The sequence below is a fragment of the Microtus pennsylvanicus genome, chromosome 15 (assembly GCF_037038515.1).
Source record: "Microtus pennsylvanicus isolate mMicPen1 chromosome 15, mMicPen1.hap1, whole genome shotgun sequence".
Lineage (NCBI taxonomy): Eukaryota > Metazoa > Chordata > Mammalia > Rodentia > Cricetidae > Microtus > Microtus pennsylvanicus.
In genome coordinates, this window is record NC_134593.1 from 33675206 (window position 1) to 33697618 (window position 22413).

At 44.1% G+C, this 22413-nt stretch overlaps 1 protein-coding gene across 4 annotated transcripts in view; it reads right to left on the minus strand.

Annotated features, from left to right (window-relative positions):
* The window catches only part of Lrch1 (leucine rich repeats and calponin homology domain containing 1), a 184990-nt gene that overhangs the window by 44038 nt on the left and 118539 nt on the right, over nt 1-22413 (minus strand). For all 4 annotated transcript variants that reach the window (XM_075948993.1, XM_075948992.1, XM_075948996.1 and 1 more), the window contains exons 4-11: nt 21016-21121; nt 15531-15667; nt 14599-14726; nt 13277-13340; nt 10243-10348; nt 7618-7733; nt 3130-3197; nt 1161-1244 (exon numbers count right to left, since the gene is read on the minus strand). In XM_075948993.1, coding sequence (XP_075805108.1) covers nt 1161-1244; nt 3130-3197; nt 7618-7733; nt 10243-10348; nt 13277-13340; nt 14599-14726; nt 15531-15667; nt 21016-21121 — 809 coding nt within the window. The remainder of the gene's footprint in view (nt 1-1160; nt 1245-3129; nt 3198-7617; nt 7734-10242; nt 10349-13276; nt 13341-14598; nt 14727-15530; nt 15668-21015; nt 21122-22413) is intronic.

Consider the following 22413-nt stretch of genomic DNA (forward strand, 5'->3'; position numbering starts at 1 on the left):
CTCTGTACGCACACACACGGGCTCACGCCTCAAATCAATCAATGTCCTCAGAGTTACAATGCTTTTCATGGGCCAGCAAGATGGTTCATTGGGGAAAGGTGCTCGCTGCTAAGTCTGACCTGAGTTCAGTCCCGAGATCCTCATGGTGGGAGGAGAAGACCAGACTCCTTTGAGTTGCCCCCATGGTCTCTCTACACACGCTGTAGAGTGTGCTAGCTCCCTCGCTTGCACCCACTCTCGTTCCCGCTCTTACACATACACAGTCAGTGTAATGTTAAAAACTTTAGATGTTTTTCAACCAATTGCTAAAGATTTCCAGTCATACACAAACGGACATTCCACTATTCTTAAAGGGCCAGGGGACACCGCAGAAGGTGCTGCCTGGACTGTTGAGCCACCTTGTTTATAAATTCCAGCTAAAAGTGATGTGTGTGCAATAGCCATGTTCACAGTAAGACCCCATCGTCTTCGCATTCCTGGGACTCCTGGGAAATTTAGATGAAGAGGTTTAGGGCTATTCCTGCAGTAGCTACGTAGTTAGCATCTAACATCAGACACTGCTGGGCTAAAAAGGAGCTTTGTCTGTGGAAATTATATTATCTAAGAAATTCTCTCTCTCTCTCTCATATACATAAACACACATGCGCGCATGCACACACACACACACACAGAGAGAGAGAGAGAGAGAGAGAGAGAGAGAGAGAGAGAGAGAGAGAGAATGTCCCTGATAGAGCCCAATTCAAATTTAAGGAATCTACAACCCAAATCTTTAGAAATACATTGGCTGATTATCATATACCTAGCACTACTAGAAATACACAGAAGGTGTAAATTTCCATCCTTAATAGAATTTGTTTATGTTTTGTGCTTCTATCACATATCTGCTTTCTGTAAATTCTACCAAGCATTCCATATGGACCTCATAAGAGGTAAGGATCCATCATCAAAGACTGAGAAGGCATGAACTTATCTCAATAGCTACAAAAATCTGACTTTCACTTTTGGATCTTGGGGACTAGGCAATTAAATGACTTTACTTTGTTGGTGGTTACATGGAGAACAAATTGTGTACAGCTATTTTAGAAAGTGAAGTCATGTCCTCAGTAACTTAGCAGGCTTTACTGACACACAAGACCCGGGCTGGGAACAGACGCACATACCCATTGGGATCCTGAAGCAAATCTGCCTCTCGGAACTGCTCCATCATCACTATATCCAAATCCTGATCTTTGGATGACCCTAGTCTGTAACACAAAACCACGTTATGAGTGCAGAATGACTACTGAAACATCTTAAGCGCCTCCTTGCAAAACTCCATCAACCTCCTAAAAATGATTTTGACAGACTCAATACTGTAATGGCGCCATGCCAGTATCTTGCATGTTGGGTCCCTTGGTGGTGGGGGAAATCCCTGGGCAGAAAAGCCCATGTTAACTCCAGACTCCCAGGCCAGTCAGGCAATAGACAAGGTCAGCTGGGCTCCACACTTTCCTGAGTTCTCTAAGATCCTCGAAGGGCTCCCCTGAGTAGAGCTGTATCCGTTCTGAGGTTGCACTAGCAGGGCTGGACATTCTTACTTTTACGGTGTGAGGGGCTCAGTGTGGGAGAGTGGCTCTCAATCCTGATTCTGAAATGCAGGAAAATCAGCTGTGGGGCTTAAGAAACAAACATACCAGGCCCAACACACCTAAACAAATCTGACCTTGTATAAAGACAGGCCTTCTAGATAGCTCTACCAATGATCCTGACTTTACAGCCAGAGCTGAAAGAAGATATGAAACTGAAAACAAGATATCCAAAGATTTATCTGCTTTCAGTTCTCTTTTCTTGGGATAGTATGCTATTACAGTAAGCCGGGCTCCTTGGCATCTCAGAAGTGCATACTAGGAGCTGGTAGAACAGAATGGCAGGGAGGGGCATCCCAGGAGGAGAAATCTGATCACAGTTGGCTCTTCTTGCCGTACAATGTAGGCCAAAGAATTCCTACTAGTAGAGAACATTTTAAACAATTGTACCAGCCCCTTTTAAGGAAAAAAACCATCCTTACAAAGTATAGTGGAAGGTTGAGACCTACGTATATCTCAGACCATAGGAAGCAAAAAGCCTATGAAGTAAACATCTACCTACACTATAGGTACCAAGTCTACTTTCTGGAAGAGGCTCATTTTTGGGCGAGACACTCATTTGCACTCCGGAGATCTTGCCAAATAAATCTTTATATACAGTAGGACAAAAAGAGACATCCATTTGGTACAAGATTCCTCAAGGTCAAATGTTAGCCTTCTGTAGCCTTAGACACAAGAACATCATTAATCCGTGCTGCAATTTCATCATCTGCACAATGGCAGACAACGGACAGCTAAAAGGAAGAACTGAGCTGTGCTTTGTGAAATAGAACAGTGCCAGGAACGCAGAATTTAATATGTGCTAATTATGACAGTTATCAGACTGGACACGGAAGAAGTGCTTTTCAAAGATTTGAGCCAGAAGACCCTGGTTGAAGGGACTGGCTCTCCTCACATTAGGTCTGGCTATTGGCTTCTTCAATCAAAACGAAAGGAAAGCAGAAGACATTCTCAATATTATGTTTTCTGTATTGACAACATCGAGTCAGATAAACCTCAAAGCCAACTATATATATAAAACATTCACCTATGCAGTGGTTCAAATGTACCTTCCAAACTTGATGTGTAGAAAATTCAATGCCAAAGACGGCAGTGTTAGGCATGGGACCTTCATGAGGGAATCTAGGGCTTCGAGGGGAGCAATGGGTGCCGTTATCACAGGAGGTGGCTGCTCATTCACAGGAGCTCGGCTCTGTCGCACACTCTCATGAGACACAGCCCTTTGATCTTGGACTTCTAAGCCTCTGTAACTGCAGGCCAATTAAACTCCCATGTCACCTAGCCTATGTGATAGTCCCTCATAAAAGCACAAATGAAGAGATAGTGTACAGCCCTGTACTGTAAAAAAAAAAAAGTCATAGAAAAGCTGGCAACTTCTTACTAGTATGCCTGGGGAAGACTCTAGACTTGCCCTAAGAAAAATGGATCAAAATCGATCAGGACATGACTGCCAGTGTTCCTGAAGAGGAGTGATGATGACCTATGACCCGGCCCTGACACTCACAATCCGTCCATCGGCCAGTGAGCGTCCTCTTCTATCCGCAACAGCTCTTCACAGTCTTCTGCCTGGTCCTACGGACAGAACAAACACATGAGACAACCAATGAGAAATTAAAATCAGTGCCGGCCCATGTCCACGGGAGTGTAATTCACAAGAGGCAAAAGGCAAAAACCAACCAGGTATCCACTGAAACGCTAGAGATACATAATGAAATAGTCTTTACATCCAGAAAAGCTCGAGTATGAAATCACACACACACACACACACACACACACACACACATACACACACACACATACACATACACACACACACATACACACACACACACACATACACACACACACACACACATACACACACACACATACACACACACACACATACACACACACACATACACTCACACACACTCACACACATACATACACACACACACACACACACACACACACACACACACACTCTCTGCATGACTGCACCCATGTGTGGTACTCATAGTCGTCAAAGTCGTTGAGATGAGAAGGAAAGCAGTGATTGCCAGAGAGAGGAGGCAGGATGGGGCAGATTTAATAGGTACAGAGTCTCAGCTCTAAACGACGAAAAGGGTTTTGGCGGTAAGAGGACAGTGTAACAATATGTATATCCTTAACCCAAACTGCACTGTGCCACTGAAATCTGGTTAGGAGGATCTGTTGGGGTGGTGTATAGGCAGTGTCCACTTGCATCTCAGCATTCAGAAGGTCAGTTACGCCAGAAGGATCGTGACTTCAAGGTCAGCCTGAGCTACCTACCAAGACTTGACTCAAAAACTTTTAAGGTAAAAGATTTTATTTTTTTATACATATCTTATCACAATTACTTAAAAAGTTAGAAACTTAGAATTAGTGGGGCGGTGGTGGCATACGCCTTTAATCCCAGAACTCAGGGATGCAGAGGCAGGCTCACCTCTGAGACTTTGAGGCTAGACTGGTTTACAAAGTAAGTTCCAGGACAGCCATAGCTGTTATATAGGGAAACCCTGTCTCAAAAAAAGTAAATAAACAAATAAAACCTTAGAAAATTAAATGTTTAAAAAAACATAGTTTACCTGAGTTCCTTGTTTAATTCAACTAACTAGTATTTAACAGTAGGAAAAAAGGCCCTACACTACTCAAATGCTTTCCCTGAGCCTCCCTCACCAAAGTTCTCTGGAGATGCTACAGAGCGAGTGAACCCTGGGAAAGCCGTGTCTGCTATGGGCCTTCCATGTGCTTCCTTGGACTTTCTCCTCAGACAAGGAAAACATCCAGGCTGAGCAACACTGGCAGGGAGCCACCCTGGAGTGGGTACATTTCCCTATTAGGGAAGAAAGAATATCGGACTGTGGGATGTGGGGGCACAACAGCATTGGGTCCAGTGTATCTTTAAGACCAGACTTCCCCTGAGGAGGGTGTTTCAAAAACCACCCAGACTTTTACTACACCGACTGTACTTTCGCAGTTTAACAACCACCATATAAACTAACTGTGCGTCACTCTGCAAATGACAGTGAAATCCACAGAAACAGACTGTTAGATGTTACACCCAAAGCAACGTGTCCCCGTTCTTCTAAGTCTTTGCTAGTGGAGACATGGTGTCCTTCTCATTGGCAACCTCAAAATGAAAAGTCGCCAAAACATGGAGAGCACAGAACAAGCTGACATTAGCCGGCTGAGCTTGTTTGTTTTTTTTTTCTTTTTTTCCCTTCAAATTAGGCAGCGTTCAAGAACAGGTCCACTCAACAAAAATTCACCTGTAGTCTCCAAAGCAGTGCTGGGGTACTTCAGAGTAACACAAAGACACAGACACACTCTCACTCACAGACACAGATAGATACACACACACACACACACACACACACACACACACACCACACACAGTAATTAACAAAAATGAAAACTAAACACGTGCAGGCTCCAGATGAGGCAGGATAAGAAGCGCTCTGCCTTCTGGCTCTAATTCTCATAGTGAAAACTGAACAAGCGTTACCACTGGCCCACTTGGTGCACATTTTCATATGTTTGTGCCTTTAAAAAAATGTTTTCACAGTTCACAATGGGCCCCCACTATGATGCTGAGATGCTGCCTAGCCCTGGACAGCTTCAGAGCACCTCACTAAAGAAAGACGTGGTAGGTAAGTTTAATACAGGTATGCACGACGGTGTTAGTGAACGCAATACAAATAAACCAGTAACAGGCAGCCACACATAACGATGCTGTGGCCACCTGAGACTGGCAAGGGTACAGTGATGAAATTCTATAACAACACATTTTTCAAAACCGACCTCCGCCATTAAGGCGTACCTGACTTGACACTGAGCCAGGTGTCTCTAACAACAGACATACGTAAAACAAAGCTTGGTATTGACTGACAAAAATGTAGCCAAAGGCTCTCAGAAATCTAAGTTGGTATTCTCTCTAAGTAGACTGGTTTGGTATTGGATAATTTAATATGCATAGTGGTTGTATACAATATAACTATTTCAAATGATAAAAAAAAAACTGACCAGAATAGCAAAACACAAGATGCCAATTCAGGAAGTAAGAAAGGATTATATAGACTACAGAACTTTCAATGATCAATGTGCAGGGCTGTACGGCACACAAATTGGTCCTTAGGTATAAGGTTACAAAATAGAAGTTGAGCCTAACTAACACATGCTTACTCCTGCGTCTCTATCCAGAGGACCCGCCCTCTACAGCAGCCATTTCCAGGATCCTCAGCATCCTGGAACTCTCGAATCTGGGGGGACAATGTGCTCTACTAATTACTCTGATTTCCTTTGGAACTTGAACTGGATCTTGAATCTTCCAAACACATTTTTCAAGTCTTAGAGTCTCAACCTAAGGGAAACTCTTGAGGCAATGAAGACCCAATCATTTTCCCATGTTCTCATGACTCTCACTGTCCCACACAGACAGGAGTCAAATGCAAAAGAACCTTGTGGGAGGGACCTGAGAGAAATCGCATTGGATTTGGGCTCTAAGAAAACAGCTGGTGGCAGAGGGCCAGTGTTGGCGGAGGAGCCCGAGGGCCACCGCTAACTATCACGGTGAGACACGACGAGCTCAGCTAAAGCAATAGGGATGGAGACAGAGGATGAGAGGAAGCTCCGAAAGTAAAAAGCTGGGATACTGTACTTTGAGTTTTACCCTTCTGGATGCCTATAACCCGTTTAGACCAGTGGTTATCAATCTGGGGGTCACGACCCATCTGGGGCTGAATGACTCTTTCACGGGCGTCGCCGAAGATCATCAGAAAATACGGCTATTTACAATTCATAACAACAGCAAAATTACAGCAGCAATGCAAATAATTTTATGGTTGGGGTCACCACAGCACGAGGACCTGTGTTAAAGGGTCGCAGCATTAGGAAGGTTGAGAATCACTGGTTTTAGACTGTCACACTGCACAAACTAAGTAGGGTTGATTACGGAATTGCCAAATTAATTGTCTCCACCTCAAGGGCATAAAGAAAGCTACAGGTCACTAGAATCTTAAGCAGCATAAATAAAGTTTAGCTTGTCTTTCTCCTGGTGTCCTTGGAGTTAATGACCAAAAAATATTGGTTAAGCTGGGTCAAAGCATCAAAGTGAACATCACAAAACATGGATGAGGGGTTGGCAAGATGGCTCAGGAGGTCAAGGCACCTGTCGCGAAGCCTGATGATCTGAGTTCAATCCCTGGGATCCACATGGTGTAAGGAGAATTAGCTGTCCTCTGACATCCATATGGCAGCCATCTTGCTAGCCCATCAAGCTGAAGCCTTTGAACCACATGACTTTGGAGCTTCTACTTTTGGAGCACTTTGGATTTCAGATTTTGGACTATAGATCCTCATTCTCTAATGTCTACATGAATGTCCCAAAATCTGAAGAGCTCGGGAACCTGGGACATTTCTAGTTCTTTTTTCTTTCTTTGGTTTTTCAAGACAGGGTTTCTCAGTAGCTAAAGAGCCAGTCCTGGGACTGCTCTATAGACCAGTCTGGCCTCAAATCACAAAGATCCTCCTGCCTCTGCCTCCGGAGTGCTGGGATTGAAAGTGTGCACCACCATTGCCCAGCTGGCATTTCTAGTTTTAAGGTAAAAGGGTGCTCAGCCTGAGCTCTCAAGCCTGAGCTTCTCAAGAAGTAGTCACACAAAACATGATGAGGAAATAAAATGATTTTGAGCCTTTGCAAATGAGTATGGCAATCCTGGTCAGGCTGCTGACTTGTGAGGCTGGGTGAGGAAGAAGGAGCAGAGCAACTCCTAAACCAGAAAACAAAACAAAACAAACGAAAAACATATATAAGCTTCGTCCCATTCAGAGACAAGCATGGTTGGAGCAAGTTCCCAATGATAGACACAGACATATTGGAGGCTTCAGGAGCAAACAGCAAACAGGACTGGAAAGTTGGACTGAAATCTTTGAACCTGAATTCTAAGGTGCCAAGCAGAGGAATATGAGTTGAGCTGCACCATCTTACCTTAATATAGTTCATAAACCCCGAGTGGAGAGCATCTGCTCCATCGGCAAACTGGTCTCTTTCTTGTCCTGAGTTGCTGTTGTCACCCAAGAGGGAAGGCTTTGGCTGAAATTCTCCTGTCAGGAAGACACAGAGAAAGGACTTTCAGGACAGAAGCATGAAGCACAGGTCCTCAAACACACAGATAACTGCTACCAAACCCTCTCTCACCCCCTGGGAAGGTCCAGGAATAAACCACACTTAATCTTCCCCGTAAAATATAAAGTGAAAATTCACCAGGGGAGAAGGAATAAAAAATAAACTAGACCCCAAACTGAATGTCAGACGTCAAGGCTGTTTGATGGCTTAGCTCCCCACAAAAGACCTGAAATGTCACCTCATGGTTTTAAAGAATCAAGACAATTATAAAAGAGAGTTTTTACACTCTCAGCAGAATGTGGCTAATTAATTCAAATTCTAAGTTCAACAAAATATACTGACTGGCTGTTCCATGGGAAGCATCAAGCCACTTAAGATATGTACCTTCATGTCCATTGGAGGGAGTAAATGACTTGTCCTTAAGCAACCAAAAATCTTCAGAAAATGTAGAACATGACAAGACCCCCAAATCCTACCAATGACAGAAACTACCCCCTGAGAAAGGCTCTCCAGAAGCAAGAGCATGCTGGCTGGGGTAGAAATCACCTGTCCCAGCAGGCAGAGCACAGACAAACGGAGAGCACAGGGGACTGTGTGAAGTCTGCACAGAAGACTACAGAAGTCTAAAAAGTAACCCTGTCAGGGGTTAGGAGGAACTTACTAGTAAAAGATTAATTATTTTACTTGAAAAAATATGTCTCAAACATGACCCCCAATGCTACATATTGTGATAAGATTTACATGAATGAACACAGTGACAGTTATATCTTCATGTATGTATTCGGCTAGACTTTTGGGTTCACGTATGGTTTCTATCATAATCTCTTTGTTTAAGGCTACCCTCAAGTTCTAAATGTAAAAATCTAAATCTATGGTGCTGGAGAGAAGGCTCAGAGGTTAGGAGCACTGCCTGTTCTTCCAAAGGACCCGGCTTCAATTCCCAGCACCCACACACCAACCTGCAACTGTCTGTAACTCCAGGTCCTGGGGATCTTTAATAGCCTCACACAGATACAGATGCAGGCAAAACACCAATGCACATACGATAAGAATAAATAAATCATGTAAGAATATGTCAGAAAACACAAAAAAAATCTAAAGCTAAGAGTCGGGTGAGGTGGTGCTCATCTACACCCAGTACCGGAGAGGCAGAAGCAGGAAGAGTGGCCCAGGCCAGCCTAGGCTGGAAGTAGGAAGACCTTGTTCCAAACAAATACAAATTTCCTAAATCTAAGAAGTGAAAAAAAAAAAAAAAGAAAAGTGTTTGGGTGGCCTTAAAATAGCTTTCTGATCCTTAAGAAGACCATGGCAGGGACTGGAGACGCGGCTCAGGAGGTAAGAGTGTGTGTTGCTGTTAGGGATGATCCAGGCTCAGGTTCCCTTCCCAGCCCTCAGCACTCACATGGTGACCCACAATCAACTGTAACTCCAGTCCCGGGGGACCCAATGCCCCCATCTGACCTCTGCAGATATCAGGCCCGTCCATGGTATGCTTACATACACATACGAAAAACATTTATACACATAAAATAAAATGAATAAATCTAACAAACTGTGAAAGAAAGTGATCATCCTGGGATTTGATCTATCACTGATACAGTTCTACACTTTGTGTACAACATTCTCCATCCTCAATCATGAATAGTAAATTGCAATATTTTCTTTTAAAGTCATTGAATAAACAAGAGCCATCAACATTCTGCCACATTATCTATGACAGTGTGGCTCTCACGAGGATTGAGACGCTCAAGCTACAATGTTTAGTGATCACTTGATGATTAAGAGTCAAAGCTCTTGAGTTACAAAGTCCTTTGGAGGCCATCTAATTTAATGGTCTTTATAGGAGATGAATGAGACCAACTGACTTGGTTACAGTCCAACAGATTCCCAAGCCCATACCTCAAGTCTATTGATATGCCCATGGAATAAAGCATGTCTTATAAAAGATAGGCACTTCTAGGCCAGCCCACAACCACTCTAGCTTAACACACATGGATGTGAAGACACTGGGAATCCATGCTAACGGTGAGGAATGAGCATTGGCCTGCCAATCAACCCTTGGAGGGCAGCTGTCTGCCAACCACCAGTCTCGATTTGGACTGTCACTGAGATATGGAGATTTGATGATAGCAAGTAGAGCTGTCCTAAGTCTTATGTATCATATCAATATTTTCTTTTCAAAAATCAATCTAAAGACTCTCCTATAATCTTCAGGATGAGGGCTCTATTATTGACCGTTAGGAGCAGAGCTGGCTTGAGAAATTACTGGGAAGTTACTTAAACTATCTGAGCCTTGGTCTCTCCACCTGTAGAAGAGCTATCTAGAGTTTGGGACTTGACATGAAATTCACCTGTGGGCACGTCAGTTGGCTCACAGTATGTATAACACAAAGAGTAAACTGATCGTCTCCGCATCTGTACATGGTGCTGGAAGCCCTGTGGCCAAACCTACAAAGCAAGCGCTCTTTACACACATCTCAGTCAGACCTTTAGCTGGGGTCAGACGAAGGCATGCATCCTCCTTGATGGTCTGGTCTTCCTCCATGATATTTGACATGGGAACATTGAGGCTAACGGTGTCCTCATCGGAGGGCTAAAAAGATAAAAAGGGAATCACGTCACTCAAAGGAGAAGTCTTGTGGGTGCAGACAAAGAGAACTCTGTAAGAAAGTGGCCTCCTGGCCTTAAAACAGCACACTGAGTAAAAGACAGCAGAGACAAACTACCTACCTATACAAATTCAGAAACACCCTGACGGTGATGTCTGAACTCAGGAGAGCTGCTGTTCACGGGGGATGGTGGACATGTGAGTGAGACTTTCATCAAGCTAGGGAGCTCTGCTTTATGAATGAGAGCTGGCGATGAGCGCAGATGTAAAATGTTAACATTGTACACACACCTCCACATATAAGCTTCGACCTAAAGTCTTGTAGGGTTCCTCCCGTTCTGAGTTTACAGCCATAGGCACTCAAGGACCATGCAATGCCCAAGGTAACAGGGGAATGTTTGACACAAACTATCACATTGGCCCTAAGCCATACTCTTGTATCACAAGTTAAGACACAGATCCTCATTTATCTTCCCATCTCCATTTCTGGTGTTGCCATTTAGTGACAAGTGACAAGCATCCCAAGGCACAGGGAGCAGGGCATCCCCAGAGCATACAAACAGGTGTGCGGCTTGTTGCTCAAGGTTTGCAGCTCTCTTCATTCTTGGACACAAGCACAGCCGATTTAGAAACAGGCAGAAGGCAAGCACTCAGCAAACAAATATTCACAGATTCCCCACAAGCTCTGGCTGAATTATACTTGGGGAAAATATGCATCTACTGCCTTCATAACAAATGTTAAGTCAGTCAGACAACAGCAACCGTCAGAGAAAAGGTACCGGTGTGACCCCTGACCCTGACAATGAGATTTCAGTGGGGAGTGATCTGGCCAAAACATTTACAAATAGCACACCATCAAGTATAATTCAAAACCTTACCATTCCTTAAAAACAAAACAAGCGTTTTAGAGGTATGCTTAGACAAGAGGCTAGCATGGGAGTGAGACAGGCAAAGGAGAGACTCCTTCATTTTATTCTACTGATTTATAATTATTTCTACAGTCCCCTTTCCCTCCACCCACCTCCCACCCTTACAGTTAGCAGAAGTCCAAAGATATGCATTTAATTAAAGGGGGAAAGCAATTCCTTGGGCTCTCTTCAGAATGCGATTAGCATCCGACTTATAAGTGGAGAAGGATAATGAAGCTCTTTGTGAGATGTTTTATTAATGAACTTAATTACTCTTAGCAGAGAGATAAAGGAGAGATTGTTTCAGTTTAATGGAAAATAAGTCCAGGGTGGCTAGTTTCTGCAACAATGGTCCATTTGAGAGGACTTAGGAGTTTTCGTGAAATCTAAGGGGTTAAATAGACAGTAACATAGAAAAGCAATGTAGTCAGCGTTCCCACCGCACCCGGGAACCACGGCCAACTGTCAATGTGGCTTCACGTGGGGCGTTTTCTTACACTGCTAGTGGCTGCCTTTTACTTCCTACTAACTCTTCTTCAAAATGCTTTAAAAGAAATTCATCAGAAAAATGCTGAGGAATTTTAATTTATTTTATTTTTAATGTGTGTGTGTGTGTGGTGTGTGTAGCATGTAGAGGCCATAGATTAATGCTGAAACTCCCCCTCCCTCTCCACATTCTTCCTCACTGAGCCTGGATCCCACGGATTTAGCTGGGCTGGTTAGCCGGAGCTGCTGAGCTCCAGGTTCCTCTTGTCTCTCTTCCTCACAGTGTGATGACCGGCTTGTATTTCTGGAGCTGGCTTTTCCAGGGGCACTGAGGATTGAACTCATGGTACACAACGAGCATTTTACAAGACTACCCAATCCATGCCCCGGCACCAAATTTTAGGTTGTTTTGTTTTGTTTTTAAATACACTGCTTTATAGCACATTTTGTGGAAAATAAACTTTTCTGCTTGTTAAAGCTCAAAACCAGAAGAGAATTGGAAAAAAAAATCTTCCTGAAATTGCATTCAATAAAACTGTGATTCCTTTAGATGAAGTAACTGATCTAATTATTGCAACCTCAAGGATACCCTGTGGGACCTAATGGACCACACATGGCTGGGTGTTGTGGTACACTCCTTTAATCCCTGCACTCAGGAGGCAGGGGCAGGTGGATCTCTCTGAGTTCAGGGCCAGCCTGGTCTACAAAGTGAGTTCCAGGACAACCAAAGAGACACAGAGAAACCCTGTCTCAAAAACAAAATAAACAAAAGGCATGCATGGCGTGCTCCATGTCACTAGAGGAAGCTCTGTCACGCAGACTGATTTGACTCACCTTACAAATACACTTAATTCTCTGAGCAGAACACAGCTGAAGTGGCAGAACTATAAATACTGTTCTAGAAACTACAGGTAAGAACCAGAGAGATGGCTCCGCAGGTAAAGGTGCGAGGTGCCAAGTCCGATGAGTGTGTGAATTTAATCCCCGGAACCCGCATGGTGGAAGGAAAGAACTGACTCCTGCACGTTGCCTTCTAACCCCCACACATGGTGTGGCACATGCACACCCTAACACACACATTCACTTAAAACATTTCAGGGAATAAGCTACTCAGACACAGTGCATGCTTGACGCCTTAACTCTTCTGAATACATATAACTACGCTTCCCGAAGTACTGTTAAAGACAGGTGTATTTCTAAAAGAGCTTCATGCTTGGACAGGACTTGGCCCTCTCATAATATTTACTCAGCAGTAAAGACTATTCCAATAATGTGGGAGTGGGAAAAAGACAGGGACTGTATTTTTGAGTTATTTCTAACATAATAAGGTAGACAGAGACAGAGCGACAGAAGCTACTGTTTACATAACCTTAGGGGTTCCGAGCTGTGCTCCCACATGTGACTGAACTGTCAATGCAAATCATCCAAACGCACCCGTGGCTTCTTCCAGAAGAAGACGCTAGTGGACACAGACAGATGGACCCAGAACCAAGGAGAATACCGGGGTCACCAGATTTACCTCGGTGGCAGATAACCGCTTATCTCCATTGTCACTTCCAACTCCCGAATCAGAATCCTTCTTACTGGGGAGATGTCATCATCATTGAATTCGGTTAGGAAAAAAAAAATTTAAAAATCATAAAGCTGACCACCCAGATATACCGATTAGTAATATAATAACTTCACTGTAGAAAATTTATCATCATTATTGTAATTATGATTATGTGACACATGAATCAGTCTACTCCTAAGAACTATGAAGAAAAGGACATAATGAGAACCTATACACAGCTGCCACGGACATCATAATTCTCTGTACTCAGGACTTCCTCCTCTGAGAGGCAACTTATTGCTTTGAAATAGTTACTAATTTTATTTCATTGTACATATATAAAAACAGTAAGATACATAATTGCTTTTATCTGGTAGGTAATAAAACACTATTTTCAATCATTTTGAAAACCTTTCCTGTGATTCACTATACCTGGTAATATAAATATAAAATAAACAATATATAGTTATAGCATTATTTTGAAAATGCCATTAGGGTGGTATGAAATTTCAAGTCACCCTGTTTAGCAAAGAGCAAAGCAAAAGGTCCCTGCCCTGGAGAAGTCTCTAGAAGAGGCTGTTCCTTAGTGTCCCTGAGGCAACTCTGCTCTCAGGATGCTCATGGCCTGTCTTACGGCACAGATGGCCCAAGAAAGCTTGAAGGAATCCTCACACTTTCACAAGAAAGAGGAAAAAAAATGGGAAAAAAATTATCCATGCATTTTAAAAACTGAAGCCCGCGGGTCTTAACGGTGTTAAGATACAACTAACAGTGTGCAGGTATACAGAAAATCAGTAACTCTTAATACATTTCAGCTTGATACAGTCATTAAAATCAAGAACAGCAGGGCCGGGACAAGATCTTGCTATATATACACCTATGTACGGACCCAGACTGACCTAAAATTCACGATCCTCTTAGCTCGGTCTCCTAAATACCGGGAATACGGGTGTATGCCACCATGCCCAGCTTAAGAACACCAACTTTAAAAAATGCAATGCTTTACAATAATAGTTTAAGATAGCTATGTTAATTGGAAGCATAAGATCCAGAATAGATATTGTTTATGAGCATCCACACACATATTCGGGAAGAATTGATTATTGATGAGAAGGTAGATTTGAGTCTCTCCTGCATCAGCGTTTTGAACGCCATTCTTTTTCCAAGCTCTAAGTCATAAGTGTGAATCACACAAATGAAACACAGGTATTCTGGCTCCCAGTTATCGGGGCAGCTGCGACTATGCGCCTTCTAAGCAGGCTCTCTCAGGAAGGAAGGCATTAACTCACCTGTCTTCTACGTGCTGGTGTAAATGAGGCCTCTCCATGGCGTGGAGGTAGAGGGGATCAGTCGTCTTTATCTGGCACGCCTGTATACTCAGATACTTAAATATGTGCACTTTGCCTTTTGTGCAAATCTAGGAAGACATCAGTAACACGTATTTACTCCTCAGTGACAAAACAAAATGTAAGCTCCAAGTCCCTAACCGTGCAATTTAATCTTCAGAATGTCCTGGTGAGCAACCGCCTAATGACAGCCACAAAACACACATGGATTCTCAGGCCTGTTCCCTCCAAGTTCTACTTTGAACAGAAAATCATGCTCAAGAAATTCCTAACCTTTTAAAACTACTAAATTTTAACAAAAATGTATTTAAATGACAATAGTGTAAAATTTATAAAAGTGGGCCCATATTGGTAATAGTCCAACCATAAAAGGTAAAAAAAAACCATTAATTTTCAAGTCTATAGAGAACAATTAAGAGTTTCAAAGATAATAATTGATTTAATAAGTCATTACATTATTTAAAAAGAAAATAAACTGTAAAATCTTATTTGTATGAAGAAACATACATACTTTAGAGTGTTTCTTATAGTTTTATATTTAATACCTGTCTCAAAAATATCAGTGATTATTTATTTTTAAGATGTTTAAATTCCACTTTCCTAGCAAACATTCAAATATGGAACATATTACCCCCTTGTAGTCCAAATATTCTATGACTGAGTGGTACATTACCAAACCTGTAATTTTGACCTTGGGGCGTTCAAAAACAGTGACACAGATGTGATGCATCCCAAGGTTAACTTAGCCAGATGTATTAAAGCTTCACTCATGGCAGGAGAATACCCACTGCACCCATCATGCCTAGCGCAGTCTTGGGTGTGCAGAGAGTCCCAGAGCAGGGGCCACTGGGTCAAGGCTCTGGGCGGGTCCTCACCTGAGCCGGAGGGGACTGCAGAGGGTTGTTCTCCAGCAGGAGCACCTGCAACTGCTTCATCTCTCTGAAGCAGATGGGGATCACCAGAACTTTGTTGCAGGAAAAGTCAAACTTCACCAAGGGGAGATCTACTAGCTCTGAAACAGAGAGAAAGGAAAACGAATTAAAAGAAAAGAAAAGAAAATCTCAGAAAACAGCAGGATCAAGCAGCTACGCCCTCAAAAATTAACCTTCTGCATATCGGGGGATATGCTGTGTAGTAAAACCAAAAGCCAGCTGTTATACAAGGTAAGCACATATAAAGTATTTCCCTGAATGGAGGGATCTTTTCCTGGGTGCTCAGTCACCACAAGCTGCACTGGGAACACTTGCCATTCATAGTATCTACGGAGCCACTTCTCTTCCAGCAAAGGAACTGCAGGAGCCCTGTCACACAGAACACGATTGTTCTAACTGTCACCCGTTTTCCTGAAGCACTTGCTGACGAGGAATGACATGCTAATTACAGAAAATCCTTATCTATTCAGTGGCGCTTGGTTGGCACGAAGCCAGAAAAAGTTTCGGTCACTATGCTCCTGATTTTCTCAGAGGCTATTTTGTTGTTGTTGTTGTTGTTGTTGTTGTTGTTGTTGTTGTTGTCGTGTTTTGTTCATTTTCCTAGTGTTACCTAATTTAGGATTTTCTGAAAGGCCCCATAACTCCGATCTGGCTGGGCTTTGTTTTGTTGCCTTTGAAGTTGGCCCCTGCGCAGCTCATAGAAGATGCTGCATTTAGACTGAGGTCCCCACCCAGTGGCACAGCAAACACTCAGTAATTTCAAGTATTCCAACCGACACTGGCAGCTGCTAGGAATGAAGTCAAACAGATTCCCAGAGAGCCAAGCGAGGCTGGGCAGTGCCAGAACCCAGGGTGACGCTGGCAGATCTCGGAGCTGGCTGGGTCAAGACTACAGTGGGGTCACTTCAGAACAGTGCCCTGTGCTTCGGGTACGGGAGCTGTCAGAGGCCAAAATATAGTGGTTTCAAATACTTCCGGCCTCCTAAAGAGGAAGACAGCCCGAAGCCAGACAGGGAGAGGACCCAAAGGAGAGGGCACCCACCTAAAGGAAGACTCAGCAGTTTCTCCTCCTCCACTGCACGGCTGAGGCTTTCAAACAACCCTGCAGAGGACTTTGGCTCCCCCGACACCACTCCCTGGGGCTGAGCGCTGTGTCTTCTCAGAACTCAAGGCCCAGGGAAAGTAAGGGGCTTTCCACCTTTCACACCTCCGGGCATTACTTCATCTTCCAGAAAGGAGTGACGGGACAGAAAATTCTAGAACGACGAAGGACACCCAACTCCCAGGCCTCAAAGTGAAGTCCGTGGAGGCTCTATAGGACAAACTCGGGAACTGTATGTCGAAACCTATGCCAAGGAATCCGTGTGTCCACAATGCCCCGAGCAGCTCACATCCCCAGTGGCGGCCGGCACGGGTCTCAGACCATCTCCTAGGGCTGTCTGGATGTGGTACGGGGAGGAGTGGCGGGGGCAGCTAGGTTGTGGAGGTGGAAGCATGGGACTGAAAGGAAAGGGAAAGTAGGATTCTATCTTAGTGTTTCTATTGCTGCAATGGACACCATGGCCCAAAACAACCCGGTGAGGAAAGGGCTTATCTCAGCATACAGTTGACAGTCCACCACAAAGGGAGGGCAGGGCAGGGACCTGGAGGCAGGAGCTGATGCAGAGGCCATGGAGGAGTGCTGGCATGCTCCTCAAGGCTTGCTAAGCCTGCTTTCTTCTAGAAACCAGCATCACTTGCCAAGGGGGCTGGAAGCCCCCAATCAAGAAAATGCCTGCAGACTTGCCTACAAGCTAATCCGATGCAGGCACTTTCTCAATTGACATTCTCTTCCCAGATGCCCTAGCCTGTGTCAAGTTGACCAAGAACAAACTGACTAGCCAGTATACATCCCTCATGGTACAGTCTGTGGATCACCTAAGGATTGAAATTCCCGGGCAGGATTGCTTCAGAGCTAAGCTTTCACACCAGTGTTAAAATTTAATGGGACTCTGTGTTCTGGCTTTTATGATTCCTTTGCTAGAAGAAAGGGGGCTTTTTAGACAAGAGCTATTATGTAGCAAGTGTTCCCAGCAATTGTTTATCCATTAAAATGAAGACTATGAGCATAACCAGAGGAGTGTTCTGAGGAGTGGAGAACTCACAGGTGAAGAGCCAAGGACGCTTTTCCGGCGACCACTGCCTGGTCCATAGGTTTCACTGGGCAGTAGCATAGGGGAATGAGACCTCTACGCTCCCACAGCAGCCGTGCATAGGAGGTAATGACAGTCTTGCAAGGCTGATCCAAAAAAGGTCAAGAGGCAGAACAGGTAAAGGAAGAAAGCAAGTTGACAAGGGGGAAAGGAGGAAATGGAGAAGCAGAAAAACAGGAAGACGGAGGCAAACAGGAGGAGGAAGAAAAGGAAGAGAGAAAAGAAGAAAAGAAACAGGAGGAAAAGAAGAGGAAGAATGGAGCAGAAGCAGAAGAAAGATGGTTGGGAGGAGGAGGGGGGAGAAAGAAAACAAGAGGAAGGAGCGGAAGGTGGAAAAGGAGGACGAACTCAACATTTCTCTCTCCATTCAAAGGGAGGCCAGGAATAACCCTCTAGTCCCCCTGCCATCAGGGCCTAAAAGATGGAAGCATGACCTCCCCATTCTATTCATTGTAAGATACACAAAACTGGTGAGGGTGACTGGGCTGCAAACTTCTCTTTTCCCCCTCCTCAAACTGAAAACACACGAGGGAAGAATCCCCAGGAGAACAAACAGAGGTAAATATGGAAGGCCACGGATGGGCTGCCTGGAGGGACCAACACTCTTGTCCACAGAGTTCTCTACACAGAGGCAGAAAGAAACTTGATAGTCAGAATTATTTTTTTCTGTTTTAAAAAGGATGTTCCAGTAAACTTAACATTTCAGCTTTGGGTGTTTTAAAAAAACAATCAAAGCTGAGAAAACATAATTATGGAAGGCAGAGCAAGTGGCAACTTATTTCTTATCTTTTTTAGGGAAAAGAATGTCCTTAAGGTGGGAGAGACGCAGGAAGAGAAACAGAAACCGAGGCTCGGCAGGTGTGTTCTCTTCCCCCGAGCCACACTGTGGCCATACAATGACGTAACTGGTTTTCCCTTCTGGAAACGGAGTCAATTATTTATGACATTTCCAAAATGATTATCACAGGCACTCGAATGCAGAGGGGCTTCTTCATAACAAGCCCGGAAGGCTGTACTGTGCAGATGTGCTGCGAATTAAAATTTTGTTTGTCGTTATCGTTGTTATTGTTTGTAGTTATTATTATTAGGGAAAATGTTTTTTATACACTCAAAGAAATGAAACCGCACCCCGGAACCAGTGGAGAAAGTAAATCTCTTCAATGAGCTCATCTCAGAGAAAGCAACGGAACCTACACAGAGGAAGTTTATAATTCTTCTTCGAATGCAAGCCAGCATGAGCAAGGGGAACCCCTCCCCGAGCCCTCTATCATCACATATGATGCATTTTACAGGGCTCCACCGCACTGTTTCAGAAGCTGTTTTTCCATGTCTTGAACAAGAAAGTGAAAACAGGACGGCAGATTTCAAAATGCCACACTAATGAACACCAACCGAACTGGACGGCAGCTGCCTCCAAGTGTGCACATTGGCACTGAGATGCCTTCCAAAAGAGTCACAGAAATTGGCTACTGCAGAAGCTTCCTAAATGTAATCATATGCACTTATATCAGGAGTTAAAATGGAGTCACCTTGGAACCTAAGATGGGGCAACGTACTTAAGTTATAGAACACAGCAAAATCAAGCAGGTACTGACCCGGAAGCATCATCCCTAGTAGCCAGCATTCACAGAACTCAAAAGTGCTATCAGAGAAAAAGAGTAATCTTCCTTCTTACCCTGGGATTACACTCTGAACCCTGGGAGTCACAGTGATGACTAGCCTGGCAAGGCATGCTTACTGGTGCAAGGGTGGCTAAACATCATACAAATAACCAACCACTTTCTGATTGGATGTAAGTCCACCCTACACGATGAGACCCATATCCAGCACCATTAAAGATAGGGCAAAGAACCTAGGGCTAGATGGGTAATAGACCCCAGGACAGAATCTACTATTATTATTCTGCTAAAAATTGCCATTATATTAAACTGGCTCCTAATAACTTATTGTTATACCCACAGATCAGCGCATCTCTAAACCCTCATCTGAGAAGTAGTAAATGACTGGCAAATCGCCAAATGAAGATAAGAGATTGGGCCCCAAATGGAACATAAATGCTCTACCTTCTCCTCCCTAGGCTTGGGGATCATTGAGGAAGGGAGGGTGAGAAGAGTGTAAAACCCAGAGATAGTGGGTAGGACAGGAAATGATATTGAAATACAGCAGGGGCAGCTTAGCATGTGAATCTGCAGCAGTTGCAACAGCACACACAAAACCTAGGTAGGACCAAATCCCAGCAAGGAGATGGAAAGTGGGCATGAAGTCCTACCCCTAGCCTTGGGGCTATTGTCAACTGTTAGCTGCCAGAAGAGGGAGAGACAATTTTCTCTAAAAAGTGTAGGCCCTGATGAATTGACCATGTTCCCATGGAAGGCCACACATCCAAGAATACTTGGGGAGTAAAAATTAGTCTTGATGAGTTTTAAAAAAAAAAAAAGACACAAAGTTGGCTGGATAGGAAGGCAGGGCTGGGTTTGGTCAGGATTGGGGAAGGGGGAGTAACATAATCAAAACATGTTATATGAAACTCTCAAAGAACAATTTGGACATCAGAGGGCCCTCAAGGAAAATCTAATGTGATCTCAGGAAATCAGCTTGTCCTCTCCAGACTGTTGGCTTCATGTTCTAGAACAGTTCACACCAGCCCCAAAAAAATTAATTCTGCCCTGGTATGGACTGGCCAAGTCCCTCACCCCAAAATTCAGACATAGAACTCTTAACCCCGATATGTCAAAATTTAATGGTATTTGGTGACAAAGCCTTTAAAGGGGTAATTTAAGAGACACCGAGGCCATTAGAGCAGACTTCAATCCTTTGGTGTAATAGGAAAAAGAGACCAGGACAGAGACACAAATAGTGAGATGCTCTGAGGAGACGGGAAGGAAAAGACCATCTGCGAGCCATGGAGAAAGACCTTGGAAGGAACAAACTGGCCAACACCTTCCAGCCTCTATGACGATGAACAGACACAGTTCTGTCATTTAAGCTGCCCTCTCTGTGGTCCTTTCCATAGCAGTCCTAAAGAGCTAACATCCATCCCGTTAATGGTTGTGTTCCTATAGTCTTGATTTGTACAACCTGACCATCATTGTTCTGCTATCTGTCGGCGAGATTCAAATTCTTAATAATAGCAACCAAAGTGCACAGGCACACAAGACACACTACAGATCATAAAAGAAAAACGTTTTTTTCTTTTATGTCTCCTGCATGCTCTTCCTCTTGCCCTATTTTCTTACCGGGTGGTAAAACCTTAAGGTAATTTCTCCGGACGTTCAGTTCTCGCAGAGACTTCAGCTGGCCTATCTGCTGGGGCAAGGCTGTGATCTCGTTGCAGCTGACATCCTGTAGCAAGAGGAGGGTTGAGGGCGTGGTCAGAAAGGGATAAAAAAATGCCCCCCTCCCCTTCATGTGAATTCTCCTCAAAGAACGCAAATGCTTGTCTAACTCCACATTCCACTTTTCTACTGGTCTCCAGCTCCCCACTCAGAGGGCCTCAACAATGAAGAGACGGAGTTTGGTTTCCTGTGTCCTTTGAAAGGAGAAGAGATGTCAGTAGCATTCACTAGCCGTTTCTGTCACTCTCTTTTCGAAGGTGCTCAGATCTTATTCAATTCCCACCACAAACTTGCAAGGCGATGCTAGCTAATGTCCACAGCTGGAGAAAAGGAGGCTTTGTGAGCCCAGGCAGGCAGGTGCCAGGTGCCCTTAGGAAGGAAGTACGAGGCACTGATCAGAAGGAGAGGAAACGGCCTCCCATCATACCAAGTTTTTACACAGAGAACCATGAGCACACCAGCTGATGGTGCAAGTTATTCCAAATGGACTTCCTATCACATGGCAGAAAGCTGTGGCCAACCACTGCATACACATTTGGTAAGCAAGTCTATGGGGGGTAAAAGGATTTTGTCATCATTGTTTTGGAAGGGCAGTACCCCACTAATCCTTGATTAGAACCAGTTCATGACACATCAAACATAGACACAGCTCTTCTTACCCTATACAAACTCATCCACATAAAATAAAGACATGGCTCTTCTTACCCTATAAAAACTCATTATCCCCATCACCACCACATTTTCCCTTCAGTTCCAGTAAGTTGCCAGGCTTTGCTTTCTTCTCCTACAACTCTAAACCCCCCTTCAGTCTGACTATGCTCTCTCTCAGAACAACTCTTGCATGTGAAATTCTCTGGATGGCTTCTGTAGTGTCCCCCCAACATCCATCCCCTCAGAGCTATCCCAGTGCAATTTCCATTCTGTTGTTCATCAACTTAAACATTAGTAGGGCCCAGCCCTTGCGAGGAGACCTATCAGTTTCCCCTGACTTTTTCTGAATGCTCTCTCTTGCATTCTACGCTCAAGCCATGCAGTCACCACTTGGGAGATTCGGTGTAGGCCATGCTGTCTCCCAGCCCCAAGACTCATTCTGCTTGATATGCAAAATCTGGTATTGTCTTCTTGGCCTCCTCCACATCTGTTATGGCTCAACTCAAGCCTCATCTTTACTCTTTGAGACATTCCCACGATCCTCTCCTGCTCTGAACAACACCCAGGGATGGGTATTTTCCCCTTCCTTTTTGTGGTCCTACACAGGCAGTGGTACCTGTAATTCACTTGTTCCATTACCCTCCTCCT